This window comes from Stigmatopora argus, chromosome 5 (assembly GCF_051989625.1).
Source record: "Stigmatopora argus isolate UIUO_Sarg chromosome 5, RoL_Sarg_1.0, whole genome shotgun sequence".
Lineage (NCBI taxonomy): Eukaryota > Metazoa > Chordata > Actinopteri > Syngnathiformes > Syngnathidae > Stigmatopora > Stigmatopora argus.
The window spans coordinates 2,113,123-2,134,508 of NC_135391.1; the positions used below are offsets into that span (position 1 = coordinate 2,113,123).

Below are 21,386 nucleotides of genomic sequence, written 5' to 3' on the forward strand. Positions count from 1 at the left end.
ATATTATATCTAAAATGGTCTGGCCCACGAGAAATCAAGTTGATGTTAAAGCGGCCCGCGAAACAACCCGAGTCTGACACCCCTGATCTAGAGGAGCTTCACCCGAACAAATTCAACATAAAGGGAGTCACGGCACAAATGAGGGGCTTGTAAAACACAAAATGGTGGACCAAGTCAAATAATTGCAAGGTCTGTACGTGTGTTGTGTGGGTGGGTTGGTGGGTTATGTTTTCTGGGGTTCCATCAGTTCCACTGCTTGCATCCGGAAAAGTACTTTGGCTGTTTTGAGATGGACCCGTTTTTTTTTCCTTCTTCTTTCCTAGAATCAAAAGCGGCACAGCGGCAATTACCGGACCATCATTGGACTGTCAGGTGGGGGTCGAAGGGTGTTGTAAAGCGCCCCCACACGACTTTACTGCAGCGGGGGAATAGTCGACCTCTACCTGGCAGACTTTCAAAGCCCTGTTTTCTGTCCTGTTTTTACGCCAGATAAGGACAGTCGGAGTTTTTTGTCACTGTTTGGTTTTATGTTGGGCAAAATATTATTGAATATGGTTCGCATAACAAGCTGGAGTTCAGCCTGTTGCAGTTCTCTGGGTCAACAGTATAGGGAGCGGGTCACTTAAAGAGGGCAGATTTGTTAATGCAGGGGGGAAAATTTGACGTGTTGAAATCAATGGAGGTCAGGGTGGAGAATTTTGGGGATTTTGTAAAAAAAAAAAAATAATATTAATAATAATAATGTGTAAGTGTTGTTTGGGATTTTTTAAAAATGATGTTTTTTCTTTTTTCTGCATTTTTTTCAGTAGTGTTTGTATATAGATGTACAGTAATCCCTCAAATATCGCAGTTAATATAGACCAAGGGTGTCAGACCCATTTTAGATATAATATTTAGATTTTTTTATTTATAAATGGATTAGAAGAACTGGATTAAAAGCCCTGAATATTCATTTTTTTATAGATCTAAAACAATGTTTATTTTAGCTATTTTTATATATATTTTTAGATTTTACAAAATGATTTTGGAATGAAAAACACAGAAAAAAATGATTAAAAAATGACAATTATTGATTTAAAAGGGGGAAATCAGGAAATGTAATATACATGTATACTCTTCATTTGATTTTGATCCTAAAACAGAAAGTCGGCACTCATGATTGACTTTCCCGGGCCACACAAAATGATGCGGCGGGCCAGATTTGGCCCCCGGGCCGCCACTTTGACACCTGTGATGTAGACCAAACATGGCCACAATAATTGAAAAATTGCCAAGTAGGGTCACCCCATTATAACTACCACAATACATCTTTTTGCGCCTATACAAAAATACAAGTATAATATTAAAGTGTATATTCATTAAATATTACAGCTATAAGCATGTCAAAAGACTGTAATGTATTATTTAAATATATAGCAGGAATGATATCAATTGGGCCAAGCATTGCTACACGGTGAAAGCGCTAACTCACACCCGCACTTTAGCCGGGCAACGCATCCTTTAGAAAAACTCCCACTTGGGATGCGCGTTGGCGTCGGCAGTCATTTTTGCAGTTAATGTCGCGCGTCGAATTTGCGGGGCGTGCAAATGAAAGGCGGCACTCCGCATTTGATAAGACGCTGTAAATCACAGGCGGCCACAGATGAGCCGGGAAGGAAAAACCGCCAAAACAGACAAACAGAATGGGAGGATCCAAAAGTGGATGTCTTGCTAATACATATTACCGTATTTTCTCGCATATACACCGTATTTGACGCTAAAAAAATGATGACTGAATCGAGGGTACGGCTTATATGCGCATAAATTAGACTTAACGCCATAACGCAAGACAATGCAGCCGATACGGCCATTTATATCAAAATAGAGAAAAGATAAACAGATAAAACGCTAACCTAAATTTAGTTTGATGTCTATGAATGTAATTTAAGAAAAAAAAAACGTATCTTGCATAAAACGTGAAAAAACTCACCTGCCATTGCTCGCCCAGGGCGCCGCCATTTTACCTAGGGAAGACAAACTAGACCGCTATGGACACACTTCCTGGTTGTACTGCTCACCTGACTTCCTTTTTGAATTTAACTTCATTATGATATTGACCGAAATGATGTACAATCCAGCAGAGCATCCTTTCGACTCATACAGTATCTCAGAAATATGATTTTTCTCAAGATTTTCCCTTCAAAGTAACACATTTGTACTCTCTATTAAAACCACAAACGTGGAGGCGAACAGTGTGAATCAGGGTGCGGCTTATACGAGAGAAATTGTCAAATTTGACGATTTTAAGGCAATTTTAAGGGTAAGGCTTATACGCGGAGGTGAGGTAATACGTCTATCCCATAGTTCAAGGGTGTCAGACTCGGGTTGGTTCGCGGGCCGCGTTAACGTCAACTCGATTTCATGTGGGCCGGAACATTTTAGATATAATATTTAGATTTTTTTTCCTTATAAATGGATTAAAAGAACTGGATTAAAAGCCCTGAATATTCAGTTTTTTTTATAGATCTAAAACAATGTTTATTTTTGCTTTTTTTCTATATTTTTAGATTTTACAAAATGATTTTTGAACTCAAAACACAGAAAAAAATGATTAAAAAAATTACAATTATTGATTTAAAAGGGGGAAAAATCAGGAAATTTAATATACATCTATACTCTTCATTTTAATTTGATCCTAAAACAGAAAGTCGGCACTCATGATTTACTTTCCCGGGCCACACAAAATGATGCGGCGGGCAAGATTTGGCCCCCGGGCCGCCACTTTGACACCTGTGCCGTAGTTTGACCACACCTCAAAAGGTAAAATTCTGGGTCATGGGGGGTGCTGGAGCCTATCCAAGCTAACTAGTGGCACCCTTACTCGGTTGCCAGCCAATCGCAGGGCTCAAAACGTATAAAATAAAAGAGAAATGCGTGAAAAACTGGCAACTCGTGACCATTTGTTGTTGTTGATCCTGTTTATTTACAACATTTGATTACATTGCACTGACTCAAGTTTACAAATAATAAATATTGCCGTCCTAACGATGCCGTCTTTTTTATTGGCCAATTTTCTCCGCGTCGTCACCTGAGCTTAAAACACAAAACAACCCCACAATTGATGTGCATTCCCCGCAAACTATCTTCAGTGCTTAATTTAAATAAATAATTGTTATTTTTCTAAAATAAAAAGTCTAACACAAGGAAAAACAGACTATATATTCCAAAATAAAGTTTAAAAAAGAATACTTCTAGAGAGTGGTCCGTGGTTACACGATAGCTCCCCCCAACAGGAAGTAGACAGTCTTTTCACCCAACTAGGGGGAGGGGTTATTTCGACAGGAAGTGATGTCATTGAAACGGTGGTCGACTGGAAGTGTTTAGTTTCAAATGACGTAAAGTCAAGCCACTTCTTGTTGCTATTTCTGCGAGTTTGAGTCTGAGTTTTTAAGTTTAGATGAAAAGTCTTTGATTTTGGAAACAGGAAATGGCTGTGTCGATACAGGAAATGACAAGAAAAACAATAGGAAATTTTAAAATAAGACTATAAATCTGACTCTTTGTACTAGTGTTGTACAATTGGTAAAAATGACATCATAAAATGTCATTTTGCAAATTGGGCTCTTATTGTGAAAAGCCGACAAAATTGGAACATAGCGCTTGCGTTTTAACTCGACTACAAAAAAACCTTTGTTTTTGTTTGTTTTTTTAATTTCCTTTCACTACTTGTGCAAGTTTGAGTACCTCTTACCTCCTTTTTTACCGCTAAATGATTTAATTTTGAAGACAGGAAATGACCCCCAAAAAATAAATGTACGTATCAGAAAAATTGAGCACAAAACAAAAATATTTCCTCGTGTAAGGCGATCAAACTTAAATAACATGTGTTGTGTTTTCTTTTTTTGTTTCTTTCTTTTTTTTATGCAAATGGCATCTCTTATTGTGAAAAGCACAATGGTTTCCTGGAAATGGCAACAAAAGGGCCCAGTTGATGGTCGTTTTTGTACAATTGTCCTGGCACGCCTTACAAATTGAAATGTTTATTTTCTTTTTTCCTCTTCCTCCCATTTGGAATTGTTGTCTTTTATTGCGTGAAGCCGACATCCGCTTCCTGTTTGTGTCTCCTCCCCTTTTTGCATTGATCCTTCCTGTGCACCCTTCCGTCCAAAGGCATCACAGGTGAATTGTCTTCACGGGTTCACCCCAACCCAACATGCCCCATCTCGTAGCACAAAATGTCTTTTGATTGGTCAGGGAGAAACTCCTAAGCCCCGCCCCTTTCCCCATCCCCTCCCGGTCTTTCGTTTACCTCCCGCTTAGTCACAAATTGTCTTGTAGCCTTTCCATGTAGCTCCTGATTTCCGATTGGCCCGCGTCCACGTCGTGGCAGACCCACTTGATGTCGTCCTCGCCGCCCTTTCCGAGAAGGACCGAGGGGTTGGCGTAGGGGCCGCCGCCCACGCCCTGGTGGCGCTCGTTGGGCAGCACCGTGGCGAAGGAGGTGAATTTGACCCGTTTGCGTTTGGCCGACGCCCTCGGGGAGTTGTTGAGGTGCTCGGGGTCGTGTCGGGCGGAGGTGATGGCGGAAAGGCACTGGTGGGGATCCTGGAGGGACCGGGGTAAGGTCTGGCTCCGGGACACGCCCCGGTGCGGCCCCCCGCCCCTGTTGGCGGCCACGGCCAAGACGGCGCCCGCCCCGTTCAGGAGGTACTTGCTCTCCTCGTAGGCGTCCTCGCCGCGGTCGATGATGGTGGTGCACTCGTCGGGCATCGGCCCCGGACACGAGTCCGTGGGGTCCGGGTGGTCCGCCAGGAGGTCGGCCTCGTTGCCCAACCACACCCAATCGTGGGCGTGGTTCATGTTGCCGCCCGTTTCCAACACGGGTACCTGTTTGTGACGGTACCTGAGGATGACATCCCATAGTGAGTTAAAAAAAAAGGCACTGACTCATCGGGCGTGGTATGATGTCCTCGACCTATGGCGTTTTGACGTCATGACGCCAGGAGTTTCTGCTTAGCTAGCGCATAGCGCTTGTTTGTGGTTGTGTCCCGGGAGCACCTTTGGCTTTTCACCCTGCTTTTTTTGCAAAATATGGCCACAAAGATGAAAGTTGGGTCTTTTGGGTTCAGGTATAAAAAAAAAATGGCAATTACGATGAAAACCAAGCAAGGGAATGGAGGAGAAAAACCAACGTAGGTCGGTTAAGATAGGACGCCTTCAGACCAAAATGTAGCCAAATGGGGTTTTGTGGTTAAAGTCAAACAACGCTTCGCTTAACAGTTGAATAAGGACAGTCATGTAAGGAATTGGGTAGCATCGTGACGGGACGTTTGGTCGCCCGGACGTTTGGTCGCCCGGGTGAATATAATTTTGAGAGCTGGTTTCAACAGTAAATATTTAGATATTAAACTACCTCTCTCATGAATATAATTTTGAGAACTGGTTTCAACAGTAAACTGTCAAACGTCTGGCGACCAAACGTCCGGGCGACCAAACGTCCGGCGACCAAACGTCCGGCGACCAAACGTCCGGCGACCAAACGTCCGAGTACAGGGTAGCATGGATGCTTCTTGATGTGTTGAGGGCTGTGTTTTCTGGGCTGGCCTTAAATGCACCACGTGCCTGACTGGAATGAGTGAGGTTGGGAGGGATGGATGCAATAATGCTAAGTACAGCATCTTGTTAATTTTTTTTAAATTTCCATTTGCTGTAAATTTCGACTTTAATGGTAGAATCCGACTTAAGACGACAACTTCCCCTATTACGTCGTCTTTGAAACCATCAATAGCAGGCAGGCTGTGTTTTTTGCAGATTTTTTTGTACATTCAAAATGACTTACGCCATCTCCTTATCTCTTTAATGAGCTAAATAGCGGCTTGTCCACCTCGAAAATAAGAATTTTGTCGTCTGTGCTGCTTTCAAGTTAGGTGGTCTTTAACACATTGAAAATTCAATCAGTACCTGAAGGCGAAGCTGACACAGTTGATGAGGAAGACAAGTATGGCCAGACAGAAGACCCCCAGGAGGGCGTACATTCCGATCTCCAGATCCGACAGTCCTCTCGTGGTCTGCGTCAGCTCTCCGTCGGCGGGCCCGGGCACCTCCACTTGCGCCGGGTAGCTGGCGTAGTCCCCCGCCTGGCTCGGACCCCCGGCGCCGGCCCGACCGCCGCTACCCGCTTTCCCGCCCGACATCCGGTGCGTCACGGTGCTCTTTGTCGTCAGGCTGACCTGATGATTGGACGTGGCATCGGGAAGTCAGAATTGATGGTTGTCGTTTGTCTGTGTGGTATTTTTCCGTTATTTTGGGGGGTGTTTTCCCACCTTCCTCATGGCTCCCTCCTCGCGTTCCACAGCCACCGCCACGCTTTTGGAGTTCCACTCCGTCCCCTCGCCGACTTTGGGCCGTTCGGTGCCATTGTCTTCTCCGTCTTCTCCCTCGAGAACTCCGTCTCCGTCACCTCCTTTGCCGTCGCCACGCGAGGCGCCGAACTTGACCGCGACGTTGCCGAGACCCGAGGCCAGTACGCTTTTCCTCTTGGACTTCTGACATGTCTCGGAGATCACCATCTCCACCCGCACCAGCGGACCCCGGCCTTCCCCTTCCGCCACCACCACGGGCCACTGTTGCTCCTGGTTTAGCAACAGGAAGACGTACAGTTGCCCACCGGATGGTGAAGTGTCCGATTTCCTAATTGTGAGAACTACCGTATTTTCTCGCATATAAGCCGTATTTGTAACTAAAAAAATGACTGAATCAAGGGTACGGCTTATATGTGCACAAGACTGGCTATACTCTTTCACCATTAGATTCGGTAAAGTAACATTTACAATTTGTTGGTTATTTTCAGTTTTGCAGTAAGAAAACAACCATTACTGTATTTTGCTGTTTAATATAACCCCCCATTGAATATACCCAGGTATATTAAACGGCAGGGGTATATTAAATGGCGCACAAACGGGAAGGTACGATCCACTACGCACTCTTTATGCCGTGACGGGGTGCAGCAACGTTTTGCAGACTAAAACTTCTTACTGCTGAATAAAGTCTGACTTGGAATTTTCATGAACTTAAGTATCTATAATTATGCCCCCATGAACACCATACAAATCTTGGCAAAAAAAAGCTGAGTTGCCGTTTAATATACATTAAACGGCAGGGGTATATTAAATGGCGCACAAACGGGAGGGTCAAAAAAGCAAAAATCATTTAATATACTCGGGTATATTAAACGGCAAAATACGGTACTGGATGAATTATAATTGCGTATGATATTGACCCTAATCAAGTGCTTTTGATTCGTGAAGATTCTCCCTTCAAAGTAACACATTTGTATTCCCTATCAAAACTATGCTATGGAGGTGAAAATTGTGAATCAGAGGGCGGCTTATATGCGAGAAATTGTAAAATTCAAAAATTTTAAGGCAATTTTTAAGGGTGAGGCTTATACGCGGGACGGCTTATATGTGACTAAATACGGTACTACATAAAAATATCACAAGGACCCATAACATTTGGGCTCCATGGCTAAGTAAGCTAAAAGACTGACTCATATCTGTCAACCTCGCCCCATTGGTCCTCTTATTAATGATTGCAATTCCCTTTTTTAAGCGATAAAAAATGTGCAAACGCAACGCGGCACATATTTGCTCACATAGGGCACATAGGACATTATTCAGGACTAACTTTTTGGATTTTGGAGCCCTCACCTGATTGGTTACGGAGATGACATTTTCGTCCAATGACACTGCAGACAGCAGGAAGTCTTTCGGGTCGTAGATGTCGAGAGGCGTAACCGAGCCGTCACTGTAATGGATCCAAGCGCTGATGGCGGCTTCCTGAAAAGGCCATGGCACGTAATTGAAAAACATTGAACATTTTACGCGGCTTATATGCGAGAAATCGTAAAAAATCATTGATTTTAAACCAATTTTAAGGGTTATATTCGGAGGCGAATATAAGAGAAAATACGGTATGTATGTACTAGACCAGGGGTGCTTTAACGTCAACTTGATTTCACGTGGGCTGGACCATTTTAGATATAATATTTAGATTTTTTTTAAATTAATTGATTAAAAGAACTGGATTAAAAGCCCTGAATATTCCGTTTTTTATAGATCTAAAACAATGTTTATTTTAGCTTTTTAAAAATATATTTTTAGATCTTACAAAATGATTTTTGAACTAAAAACACCGAAAAAAGTGATTAAAAAATTAGAATTATTGATTTAAAAGGGAGAAAATCAGGAAATTTAATATACATCTATACTATTCATTTGAATTTGATCCTAAAACAGAAAATCAGCACTCATGATGTACTTTCCCAGGCCACACAAAAAGATGTGGCGGGCCAGATTTGGCCCCGGGCCGCCACTTCGACACACGTGTACTAGATAATAAATCTTTGGATTAAATTCCAATTGGATTGGTCGCCTAGTGTGCTAACACTAAATGAATGTGTCCCACAAGCCAAATTAAGACGAAGAAACAAACCCATTGACTCATAATGCGGACACATTTCGTCATGGCAACGAGCCGCTTCCTGTCAATCAAGAGGGCAAACGCGGGTAGGCTAAAATGACAGCAGAGGCGGGAACAAGATGCTAAGATACTAATAAAAAAATTCAGCCACTTCGACAGTTAGTGGCTGCAAGTTAGACATGAAGCTAATTAGAAAGTGATTATCATGTAAGGCAGATAGGCAGCAAGAGATGTTCTCAGCACAGGATTACTCTTTGGATTCACTGATTACAACCTCGGGGCTTCTCCTTCCACGCCGACCTGCCGTCAACTCGGTGTGTATGGCGGTGTGTGCGCGGGGGAGTGTGTGTATCTCAAGTTTCATTGGGCGAAAAAAAAGCCCTGTGGGAGATGAAAAACTCTCCCATTTCCAATTTTTTCTTCCATATGTAGTCATGGAAATGCAAATATTACAATCCTGACCGCGTAAAAAAATCGAAATACAACATGTGGAGTCACATTTTAATGTTAAACTTCCCACATATTAGTTTTTAACTTTGTAGTGGTAGTTTAACCCTTTTTGGGGGGCTTTAATGACAGATGGCTTTGTTCAAAAGGGAGGAAAAAGACATTCTGGGGTCGGAGGTTCGTGTGGAGTTTGCATGTTTTCCTTGGGCTGGCGTGGGTTTTCTTCGGGTACTTCCTTTAACTCCCACATCCCAAAAACATGCATGCTAAGATAGCTGGTGGAAGACTCTAAACTCCTCCTAGCTATGATTGGTTGTCCTTTGTCTCCTTGTGCCTTGCGATTGGCTGGCCACCGATTACGGGTGAGCTGGAATAGGCTCCAGCACCCCCTGCGACCCTGGTGAGGACGCGGGGTTCAGAAAATGAATGATGAATAAATCAATTTTGTGATTCAAACTTAAATCACATGCAAAAATAGGCAATCGGGACATCCTTAACCCTTCATATATTTATCATTCTATTACAGTGGTGGCAAACATGCGGCTCCCGGCCAAAATGAATGTGGCTCTTTGCTTCTTGTGTCAGATTTTGTATATACTGCGGTTCTTCTCGGCCTCATTTCATGTTTCTCTTCTCTCTTAAAACATTTAAATTCATCCTGAGCCATAAAAAAAAAAAAAAAAATATTGAACAAAAATAATTTGGCAGACTGGATTTTTTAAAAGATGCTTTTGACGTAAGATGTGGCTCTCACAATTTACATTTTTGGCTCTTTGTGTCTAACTTTGTGTCAAAGTGGCGGCCCGGGGGCCAAATCTGGTCCACCGCATGATTTTGTGTGGCCCGGGAAGGTAAATCATGAGTGCCGACTTTCTGTTTTAGGATCAAATTAAAATGAAGAGTATAGATGTATGTTACATTTCCTGATTTTCCCCCTTTTAAATCAATAATTGTCATCATTGTTAATCCATTTTTAATGTGTTTTTAGTTCAAAAATCATTTTGTAAAATCTAAAAATATATTTAAAAAAAAAAAGCTAAAATAAACATTGTTTTAGATCTACAAAAAACTGAATATTCAGGGCTTTTAATCCAGTTCTTTTAATCCATTTATAAAAAAAATATCTAAATATTATATCTAAAATGGTCCGGCACACGTGAAATCAAGTTGACGTTAAAGCGGCCCGCGAACCAACCCGAGTCTAACACCCTTGGTCTAACTTGTTCACCACCACTGTTCTATTATTCCCCCCAAAAATAATAATAATAAAAAGTAAAATAATTACAAAAAATAAAAAATAAAAATAAATAATATATATATATATATATATATATATATATATATATATATATATATATATATATATATATATTTCGTGCAACATGCTTATTTATTAACTTATTTATTACCTATTTATTTATGTCTAAAATGTATTTTCCTGTGTCTGTATTCTCACCCTCTTGCTACTGTGACAGTGAAATTTCCCGAATACGGAATGAAAAAGTTATCTAATTTTAAAAAATGGACAACTTTTCAGCCTTTTTCTAAAATTCAAAAACATGTGTTAATCCGCTGATAAAACAAGATGCGTCATTTGTAATACCTGTTTGGGTGCGCGCATGAGGTCACTGGCGGTGGCCGTCAACTGAACGGCTTGCGAATTCCCGCCGGCGGCCGCCACGCTGAGAGACAGAGACGCCACAAGCTGGACCCCCATGTCGCTGATGGTGACCTGAGCGCAGGAGGACCGGACGTTCATTCACCCTCCCGACGTGACCCGGACGCGAACGCTCCTATTATTATTGTCAACGCGGCCCGTGGAGCCTGAGGTCACGTGACCCGGGATATTGTGACGCGCTTGTTCGGTTGGTTTCGAGTACTTTGTGCTTTTTCACTGTCAATTAGTTGTGATGGTGGTGCTGGAGTACAAAAGGAAAAAGTAGCTCCAATGTGAGGATTTATATGCTGGGCGTCAAACTCTGATTGGTTTGTGAGTCATATTCGTGGCAATTAGTTTTCACGAGGGCCAGCCAGTTTATTTTTGGCGGCGCTAGATGTCCAATTCACAAATTTTAAATAATGAAAACAGGAAATAAAGAGATGTTTTGGGGGATTTGGTAACTTGGAGCTTGTTTGTGTACACTGGAAAAACTTGGGTTTTGTAACCTGAAATGTTTGTAGGTAGAAATATTTGTAAGTAGAGGTACAATTGTACAGTCTTCCCTCGATTATCGTGACTTCACTTATCGCGAATTTACTTGTAATTTTTCTCTGCTATTAATAAAAAAAAATACGTTCATGAAAATGTGAAAATTTAAGCCACTCCCCTGTCTTCTGCCTTATACTAGGACTCAGCACTGAAGAAAAAAATGTATATATTTTTTTAAGTTCATAAAAATATGAAAATCCACACTGAAACTGAACTAAGTGGAAGCCACTCTTTCTACTAGGACTCAGCACTGAATATTTTTTTTAAATTTATAATAGGGGTGACCCTACTTTGCGATTTTTCAATTATTGCGGCCATGTTTGGTCTACATTAACCGCAATATTCGAGGGATTACTGTATAGATTATCACACAACTTTGACATTTATTGTCCTAATGAACAGTGTTTTCCTCACACTTTTTTTGTATTTTTACCTTGTCATCCAACACAGTTACCGTCTTCTCCGCGAGGATGGAGTCGGACAGAGGCGACAACACCTGGCAACAAAGGACGAGACAACATTTAGCTAACAGATAGCAACAATTATAGTCTGTTCAAGTCAGGCAAAATTGACATCACACTCCCTAATGGTGACTGCAACATGCAGATTGATGCAGGTTAACTTCCCTTTTCGTGTGTTGCACACACCTGTATGGTGGTGATGCCCAAGTCCCGTCCAATCAGAACCCGGCCGTCCACCAGCTTGGCGATACGTTCATCTTCCACCTTTGTAGGACAACGGTCACTTGATTAGGTACACCTTCCTAATGTACACTACATTCTATCATTACATTAGGGAGGCTTACGCAATAAAGTGGGCAGTCGTTATACAAAATGATGTTAAATGGCCTTGTTACAACATGAATAATTTGAATATACAAATTGAAAAATAAATTGGAGACAGTCTTTTGTAGATATCTAATCGTTTGTCATTATTAAATGACGGTCCAATACTTCAAATTAAAATGTCATACCCCAAAAATATTTCACCTGCTTCAAATTACAGATGAGATGAAGAAAAATGAAACTAATTACCGTCATTATCGTCAAAATAAGCACCTGTTAAAGTATAATTTGCATTTTTCAAAATATCTTTAGCTTGAAAAACACAGCATAACGATCAGAGTGAAACAAATAAAAGAGTAAAAGTCCAAAACTATAAATAAAAGTGCAACTTGTATTCCGGAAAATACGGTAAATGCTCTGAGTTGCATTTCAAAACATGATTAAGTCAAATAATTTTTTTTTAGAAAGATTATATTATTAACAAACCACGGATAAAACATACTGATGGGAAAGAAGCCCTTTTTATATAAGATATGATATTTTTTTTATGGACCTTGAGCTGGTCCAGGACAAGGTGAGTGATGTCGGCCTGCCAGTCGGCGCCCAGCATGTGGACCACCTCCCCTCCCGGGTCGGCGGGCTCGGCCACAAAGTGGGTGAGGACCCTCACCAGAGCGTACTGGTACTGGAAGAGAAGTCAGATGTCAGTCAAGTCATTTCCTTTCAGGTGGAATGTCGCAAAAAAGCCAGAAAAGGAAATTCCCAACCTGCAGAGTGCATCCTTTGCCCTTCCTCTCGTCGTCCTCGTCATCATCGCTGTCTCTCGTCGGCCTGCCACGAAAACTCATCTTTAAAAATAGCTACTTTAGAGTCTTCCATAAACACTGTGAATTGGTATGTTTGAATTCAGCTTTCATTAACTTATATTTGTATTTATTAACAACAAAATGATGTGAAAATACGCTACCAAATACAGTATTTACTCAATTTCTGCGGTTAATCCGTTCCATAATGAAGTCAATTTTCGGCTAAGTAGGAACCATATATATGTATACCACAGGTGTTAAAGTGGCGGCCCGGGGGCCAAATCTGGCCCGCCGCATCATTTTGTGCGGCCCGAGTAAGTAAATCATGAGTGCCAACTTTCTGTTTTAGGGTTTTAGGCTCAAATTCAAATTAAGATTATAGATTGGATTGGATTACTTTATTCATCCCATATTCAGGAAATTTCATTGTGAATTTCCTGATTTCCCCCTTTTTAAATCAATAATTGCAATTTATTTTTTTATTTTTGTGTTTTTAGGTCAAAAAGCATTTTGTAAAATCTAAAAATAAATATATACAAATATTTTCGGTTTTCCACTTTAATATTGAATATAATTTAAAATAATAATAATTTAAAATGAAAAACAAATGATTAGATGTTTTCCCTTACTAAGATTTTTTTTCAAATAAACAGTTTTATATCTATAAAAAACGAATACTTAGGGCTTTTGATCCAGTTCTTTTAATCCATTTATTAAAAAAATCTAAATATTAGATCTAAAATCGTCCGGCCCACATGAAATCGAGTTGATGTTATTGAACATATTATTACTGAAATTAGCTATTAACGGAGAAAATCTGCGATGCATGGAGGATGCGAAAGTCGAACCGCGAAATGGCGAGGGAACACTGTGATATTTTGAAAGGGTTTAAATGTAATGAGACATTGGAATTTACGTTGAAAAGTCATCACCTTCTGCTGTTGGAGTTGGTGGGCCCGTTGGGGGCGATGGGCACGCGCCAACCTTTGACCTGGCTGAGCTCCGTGTCGGAGACGTGGATCTGCAGAGGCAGCTTGGGCACCCACACGTTGAGCGGCAGCTTGGCCGTCAAGTGCATGTACGCAAAGGCCACGGACACGCCGTGGCGCCCGCGGATCTCCTTGCCGTTCACCACAACCTCGTCGCAGTTGGGCGACACCTGAACGAGGAAAAAAAAAAAGCTACATTCAAAACCGGCCTCAATTTAACATTGTGGACGTTACGAACAAATATGTTGAAATATTTGGTTGTCGTGGATAAACTTCATGGTCCACTTGGTTCTGATTTTGGATTGGATAACTTTGTTCATCCCGTATTCGGGGAATTTAATTGTGACAGTAGCAAGAAGGGGGGAATGCAGATACAGAAAAAAACCACATAGTTACATGTTAGACAGTACAGTCGCAAAGGCAGCAGAACAACAAAGCAAAAACACAAAGTACAAAGCAAAGCAAAGCAAAGTAAATGGGATCATTAAGAATCACCAAATCAAATCATTAAGACAGAAAAGCAGCAAAAACACAACACGAACAAGAGTGGATGGAGCTACCGCCACTGGCTGCCACTTGAACGGCGCCATTTTGGTTGCGGTAGCAAAAACGGATACACACTCAAGAAAAAGACGTTGTAAAGTTGGATAAAACTGCCCACTAGCCCAGGGGTGGGCAAACTATTCCACAAAGGGCCGCAGTGGGTGCAGGTTTTCATTGCAACCCATAAAGAAGCCGCTTTTTCACCAATCTCCTGCAAGTGCAATCAGTGGATTGCAGTCAGGTGCTTCTTGTTTTCTGAAGAAATCTTATTGGTTAAAGTCCCTTTACTGGATCGGTTGCAACAAAAACCTGCACCCACTGCGGCCCTCGAGGACCGGTTTGACCACCCCTGCACTAGCCAAACATGCTTTAACTTTCTTGACAAACTTTCACCACTATAAAATCAGCTGCGACTTCTAACTTCAAATACGATTCCACGTTCTATGATGTCTTTGTCTCATTTAAATAACAAGTGACAAAACACACACCCCACACATGTATAAATTGAACACACACACTATGAGGGCACCCAAACAGACATATTGGGGCCACAGTTGACTTATATCCCTATGCTAATAAGGCTACTAATTCACACACACACATATACACGTTTTATTTAAGACCGCAAGACGGCCAACTGAGAAAACGCTTTTAAAGTTAATACGAAGAAGTATATTGCATTTTTAATGGCTTAAACGCCAAAGAAGAAAAGGGCGCCGAAGCATGCTACATTGCGGCAACTTTGCCAAGAATGACGCATATAGAGACCCGGCCTGTCATGTGCATCGGGTCCAATTAGCTTTATAATTAGCAACTAGCGCTAATTGTAGAGTACAAGAGGAGACCGACCCACGCGCGGGATTGGATGTTTCTATTTCAAGTTGTCTTATTATGAAAAATATTATGAAACTAGAGTTGTTTTGAAGGCGTCGGAAAAGTTTTGTTGTTTGTCGGATGAGGTTTGACAGTTTTTTTTCTCGTCTTTTTGGTCTTTTTGTGGCGCACACTTGTTGAAGTGTTGAGGCCGCCGCCCTCCGCCGCTCGATTCCTCTCATCTGGCTTTTTCCCCGTCGTGGTTGGTGTGGCAAAGCAACCCAGATTAAATCCATTCTTCAGTGTCCTCAAAGCTCACACTCAGCAAAATACCCGCACGCACAAAACAATACACTTGCTCACTCCGTATCTATTATTGGACGGATCTTTTAAAGTTTATTTCTTTTTACTTTTGCCGAGCGAGCTCAGCAAAAGGCGCACGTATGCTCGTTCCTGTTTTGCTTTCAAAAAGTGTGGTGGAACATAAATGGGAACATTTTTAAACATGGAATGTAAAAGTAGAACAAAGAAAGATACATTATTCCAAAATGTTAGAGAAGTGATACAAAATCATGAACAAGGATTGACAGATCCACAAAATTCCAACACCGTATTTTCTCGCATATAGGCCGTATTTGTCGATTAAAAAAAGAAATGAGTGAATCAAAGGTACGGCTTATATGCGCACAAATTAGACTTGACATGCACGAAATTGCAAGGTGAAAAAGACCAAACGCCATAATGCTTAACAACATTTATTTTGACGTCTATGAATAAAATTCAAGAAAAAAAAAAAACCATATCTTGCATAAAACGTGACAAAACTCATTTGTGCCACCCTTGCTCGCTCAGGATGCCGCCATTTTACCTAGGGATGACAAACTAGACCGCTATGGACACACTTCCTATGTCTAGTTTATAATCCCTAGGTAAGGATTTTTAATTCATTTACCGTATTTTCACGACTATAAGGCGTACATAAGTCTTAAATTTTCTCCAAAATAGACAGGGCGCCTTAGAATCCAGTGCGCTTTATATATGGACCAATACTAAAATTGTTATCACGATAAAATCAAATGAATCAGTCGATAGGGTGAACCGACTCTACTATTTTCCCGTAGACAAAGTACTGCGCAGTGACTGCTGGGATATGTAGTTCTTTTGTCAATACACCCAATGGATTGTGGCCTGGCAATCGACATCAACACAGCTTTACGAAGCATGGAAAGCACAGTTGGAAAAGTTACGCTAGCTACCAGCTAGCTACTATTTGCAAATGGATTGTGGCCGCCTGGATGAACATATAAAACTCAGCGTTTTCGATGACTCATTTGGACAATTGTTCAATTCGGACACAGAAAATGAGGACTTTGATGGATTTGTGGGTGATGATGACGTGAGTAAGTTGTAAAATGGCTAAATAAAGTACAACCCAACTCAGTTTTGCTTCTGTTGCCTTTTAAAAACGTGTTTTTAGCGTGTGGGTGTAGCGTGCAAGAACTATATATCCCAGCAGTCACTGCGCACCGGAAACCGGAAAAAGAGTCTGGGGCTGCTTCCGGTAGCCAGCGCTATTGCGGTTCGGTATTCATATATAATATATATGCGTCTAAAAAAATGGTGCGTCCTTTGTGTGTTTAAAATACAGAAATAGCACTCGTTACTGACACTGCGGCTAAAAATACGTTGCGCCATATAGTCGTGAAAATACGGTATTTATTTATTAACTTATTTATTACCTATTTATTTATGTCTAAAATGTCTTTTTGCTGTGTCTGTATTCTCACCCTCTTGCGAGAGTGAAATTTCCCGAATAGGGGATGAATAAAGTTATCTAATCTAATATAATCTAAGATGCCGGCGCCCTGAGCGAGCAATGGCAGGCCCAAGTAAATTTTTCAAATTTTATGCAAGATATGTTTTTTTCTTCTTGAATTTCATTTATAGACGTCAAAAATAAATTTTATTTACTGTTTTATCGGTTTATCTTTCCTCTATTTTGAAATAAATGACAGTATCGTCTTGCGTTATGGCGTTTCGTCTTGGTCACCTTGCAGTTTTGTGCATGTCGAATCTAATTTATTCGCGTATAAGCCGTACCCTCGATTCAGTCAATTTTTTTTAGCGACAAATACGGCATACAAGCGAGAAAATACGGTAATCGTTATGAATCGTGACTGTCATGTATCCTTGCTAGCTGCGCAATAGGTTTATTAACAACCCGAGCAAAGCCGGCCCCATTCGATATGTTGTCACATTTAAAGATGCCACTTTCATTATGGCCATTGTTGTTTTGTAGCTCATTTTTGTGATTGGTCGCTCTCAGTGGTTCCCTCCTTTAACAAGAAATCCGATGAAGAAGTGGAGCGTGCACAAACACAGCAAAGTAAAATCTATACGGGCTATAAAGCGCTAATGTTGACGGCGAAGCGATGTAGCAAATTCATCCCGCAATAAAAAACTTTAAAGTGGCGCTGACGCCACGAGCGCTAGCTGTCGCCGCCGGAACGCTAAATGAATCAAGCGGAGGAATCTGCGCGGGGAAAGATGGAAGATTGATTCTTTCGGCGTGGTGTTGCCTTTGTCCTCGGAAGCGCAAATGAAACGCACCCTCGCTGTGACACTTTCAATATGAAAACAATTTCCTTTCGCCGGCCGACGGGAGCCGCCGTGTTTAATGTGATCAATAACGCCGGCGATAGAGGCCACTCATTTCTACGCGTCGGCGAGCTCGTGTGTCTTTGATGGTGTCTTTGACGGTGTCTTTGAGGGTGCTTTTAAAGATTTACGTTGGTGTTTTCCAAACTCTCACCAAAACATGTCTCATTAGTTCCTTTGCTAATTGTTTTTTGCTGGAAAAAAATGTCCGCCAGGTGATTGGTCGCAGGGGTGCTGGAGTCTATCTCTGACAACTGTGGGCAATAGGCTGGGGACAGTCTGAATTTGAGGCCAAATCCATAGGTCATTGATGTTGGTGAAATTATTATTTTTTTTAAACAAAACAAGTTTAAAATGGCTTTTGAAATCTTTCAAAATCTTCTCAAAATCTTTGAAAATCTTTGAAAATCTTTGAAAATCTTTGAAAATCTTTGAAAATCTTTGAAAATCTTTGAAAATCTTTGAAAATCTTTGAAAATCTTTGAAAATCTTTGAAAATCTTTGAAAATCTTTGAAAATCTTTCAAAATCTTTCAAAATCTTCTCAAAATCTTCTCAAAATCTTCTCAAAATCTTCTCAAAATCTTCTCAAAATCTTCTCAAAATCTTCTCAAAATCTTTTAAAATCTTTCAAAATCTTTTAAAATCTTTCAAAATCTTAAAAATTAATTTCTGACAACTAAAAACGACTCCATTAAATGCATGCAATCTATTTTCCCCATATTTTGTCCGATTTATTAGTAAAATAATTCCATGTATAAAGTCGCAGGCTCAGCCAAACTACCAAAAAAAGTGCAATTTATAGTCATTGGTCGCAGGGGTGCTGGAGACTATCTCAGACAACTGTGGGCAACAGGCTGGGACACCCTGAAATTGTTGCCAAATTTATAGGTCATTGATGTTGGTGATTTTTTTTTAAAGAACAAGTCTAAAATGGCTCTTGAAATCTTTCAAAATGTCTTAAAATCTTTCAAAATCTTTCAAAATCTTTTAAAATCTTTCAAAATCTTTTAAAATCTTTCAAAATCTTTTAAAAAGTAATTTCTGACAACTAAAAACAACTCCATTAATGCATGCAATCTATTTTCTCCGTTTTTTGACCGATTTATTAGTAAAACAATTCCATATACAAGTCGCAGGCTCAGCCAAACTACCCAGTGCAACTTATAGTCCAGTAAATACAGTAGTTTTTCTGAAGACTCAAAAATATATCTTTAAAAAAAACACATTACTTACCTTTTTTTTAATAACTTGACATCAGGATTATCAGTTATAAAATTCTACAATAACCGAAACATAATCCACATTTATGCGTCCTTGTGCTAATTACTAGATGACTCGTACTTCCCATCTCATTATCGCTCGTAATTTGATTGGAGGAAGTTTGCCTGTGTGCTAATGTATGTTTTAAGAGAGCTGTTTGTACACGGACGGACGCGAAGGTGATTAAGAATTGATCCGAGCGACATTTAATAAAGCACTTGCCCGCTTTGACACGCGTGATCTTTACACACACAAACACACACATACACACACCATATGTCCTTGGATAATGTGTGTGTGTGTGTGTGTGTGTGTGTGTGTGTGTGTGTGTGTGTGTGTGTGTGTGTGCACATCTTTGCTGACTGGTACAGTAATAATCACTTTATATGCACGTTTCCAACCACTCAAAAAAGTGGACTGAAAGTGAAAAGGAAGCCTCATCATAATCCTAAATGACTTGCACTTTTTTTTTTGTGCTGAAAATGTATTTTGCATTACCATTGTCTATCTTTTTCTTTTATTTAACCTGTTATCTCATTAAAAAAATAACAATAAAATAAAAAAAACACGCAATATGTGAATTTTTCGGACTTTTGTCAGAATTAGAAAAATAAAATGTCTAGTATTTATTGAAAAAAAAGGATAAATGTTTCAAATTGCAAATTTGAAAAGCTGGAGAAAAAAACTGTATTTTAACCCTTTTTGTTTGCCTTCCCTTCAAAGTAAAACATCTAGCCCGCTCCCCGATTGAATGTTTTGACTTTGTTTTGATTCCAAGTGGTGAATGACAGCCCATAATTCCTCATTGCTCATGCTCCCACGGTGGCAGCTTTTTTTGAACGCACATCAAAAGTCGCTTTGGAGCGGACGCACGCAATGTCAGACTGGTCTCCGAGTTCCACTGACCGAAAAGTTTCATTCCTAATGCCAATGACATTGCTCAATATATGCAAATCGACTATTTACAATTCCTTGGAAATAAAAATAATTTGGGATCATACAAAGTGTGTCCTAGTTGCAAATACAGTATTTTCTCACATATTAGCATATCTCAGAAATAGCATACGTGATGATTTTCCTTAAGATTTTCCCTTCAAAGTAACACATTAGTACTCCCTATTAAAACTATGAATATGGAGGTGAAAATTGTGAATCAGGGGGCGGCTTATATGCGAGAAATTGTAAAATTCAACCATTTTAAGGCAATTTTAAGGCTACGGCTTATATATTGGAGTCATTGTGAGCATCAAAGACACCATTTTATTCTTTTCAAAGACAATTATAGTCTTGAATGAAGATAACGACAATATTGTGCTCGCTCTAATTCAATTGTCAATCACAAAAGTGAGCTAAAAACCTCAACAATAAGTCTGTGTGGAAAAGTGACAAGTTATCCCACTTTGTCAATGCATCATCTTCATTATCATCATCGTCGTATTCATCATTCTCCAGTAGACGGGTGGCGTAATGAATCAAGTCGTTAAACGCGCTGTTGCACAAAGTGAATTCAAATCTCAACCAACGAGATCTTGGCGAGGTGAGTAAGATTATACTGTAGCTAATGATCTAAAAAATAAAAAGTAGATACAAAAAAATGTGAATTGGATTTAATGAACACTGGATTGATCAAAAACCTTAACAATTTACTACACATTTGACCTGCCTGTTCCATCAACACACAAAAAACCCAATGTAAAGTCAGAGACATCCTACATTTACCATATTTTCTCACATATTGACCGCCTCCGCATATAAGCCGTACCCTTAATATTGCCTTTAAATCATTGATTTTACGATATATCTTGTATAAGACGCCCCCTGATTCACAATTTTCAGGAGTTTTGGGGAGCATCATAGACAAAGTCGGCGTCTTTTCATGGCTTACCTTCAGGACGTCGACGTCGGCCGAGCTGCAGCTGAGCTGGTCGTCCACTTGCCTCACCGTGCCGTCCGTTCCCACCGTGACCAGTTTGACAGGCAGGACCACCCGGCGTCCAGTCAGAATGGCCGTGTTCAAGACTTCGGTGTCCTAACAGACAAACGTGACAAATTCGGGTTACATATCCCATTTCGCACGTATTCGAGTAGTCATAAGTTACAAAATATGAATTCCGTCAGACTTTTGGTGATTTTTTAGGGCAAATATGCACATTTATTTTCACAGTAAATGCGACAAAAGGCTTTGCAAATCAATAAGACAATGATAAGGATGTTAACATAAACCAGAAAAAAATCTGTTATATATTTTTTAACTCATGTTTGATGATGCATTTTGATTTAAAAATCACAAAAGATGTGAAAATACCCCAAAAACCTTTTTTAATTTTAACTCATGTTTGATGATGTATTTTGATTTAAAAACTCAAAAAATTTGTACATTCCCCCCAAAAAATCTGTTGTAATTTTCATATCAT

The 21,386-nt window shown here is 40.2% G+C and overlaps 1 protein-coding gene across 1 annotated transcript in view; it reads right to left on the reverse strand.

The window, feature by feature from the left end:
* Positions 1-2,938: 2,938 nt before the first annotated feature.
* The window catches only part of LOC144074522 (transmembrane protein 132B), a 117,815-nt gene continuing 99,367 nt past the window's right edge, over positions 2,939-21,386 (reverse strand). The window contains exons 7-17 of the mRNA XM_077600993.1: positions 20,858-21,001; positions 13,640-13,866; positions 12,669-12,732; positions 12,455-12,586; positions 11,764-11,841; positions 11,550-11,612; positions 10,511-10,639; positions 7,689-7,817; positions 6,303-6,611; positions 5,941-6,209; positions 2,939-4,882 (exon numbers count right to left, since the gene is read on the reverse strand). Coding sequence (XP_077457119.1) covers positions 4,300-4,882; positions 5,941-6,209; positions 6,303-6,611; positions 7,689-7,817; positions 10,511-10,639; positions 11,550-11,612; positions 11,764-11,841; positions 12,455-12,586; positions 12,669-12,732; positions 13,640-13,866; positions 20,858-21,001 — 2,127 coding nt within the window. The 3' untranslated portion in view covers positions 2,939-4,299. The remainder of the gene's footprint in view (positions 4,883-5,940; positions 6,210-6,302; positions 6,612-7,688; positions 7,818-10,510; positions 10,640-11,549; positions 11,613-11,763; positions 11,842-12,454; positions 12,587-12,668; positions 12,733-13,639; positions 13,867-20,857; positions 21,002-21,386) is intronic.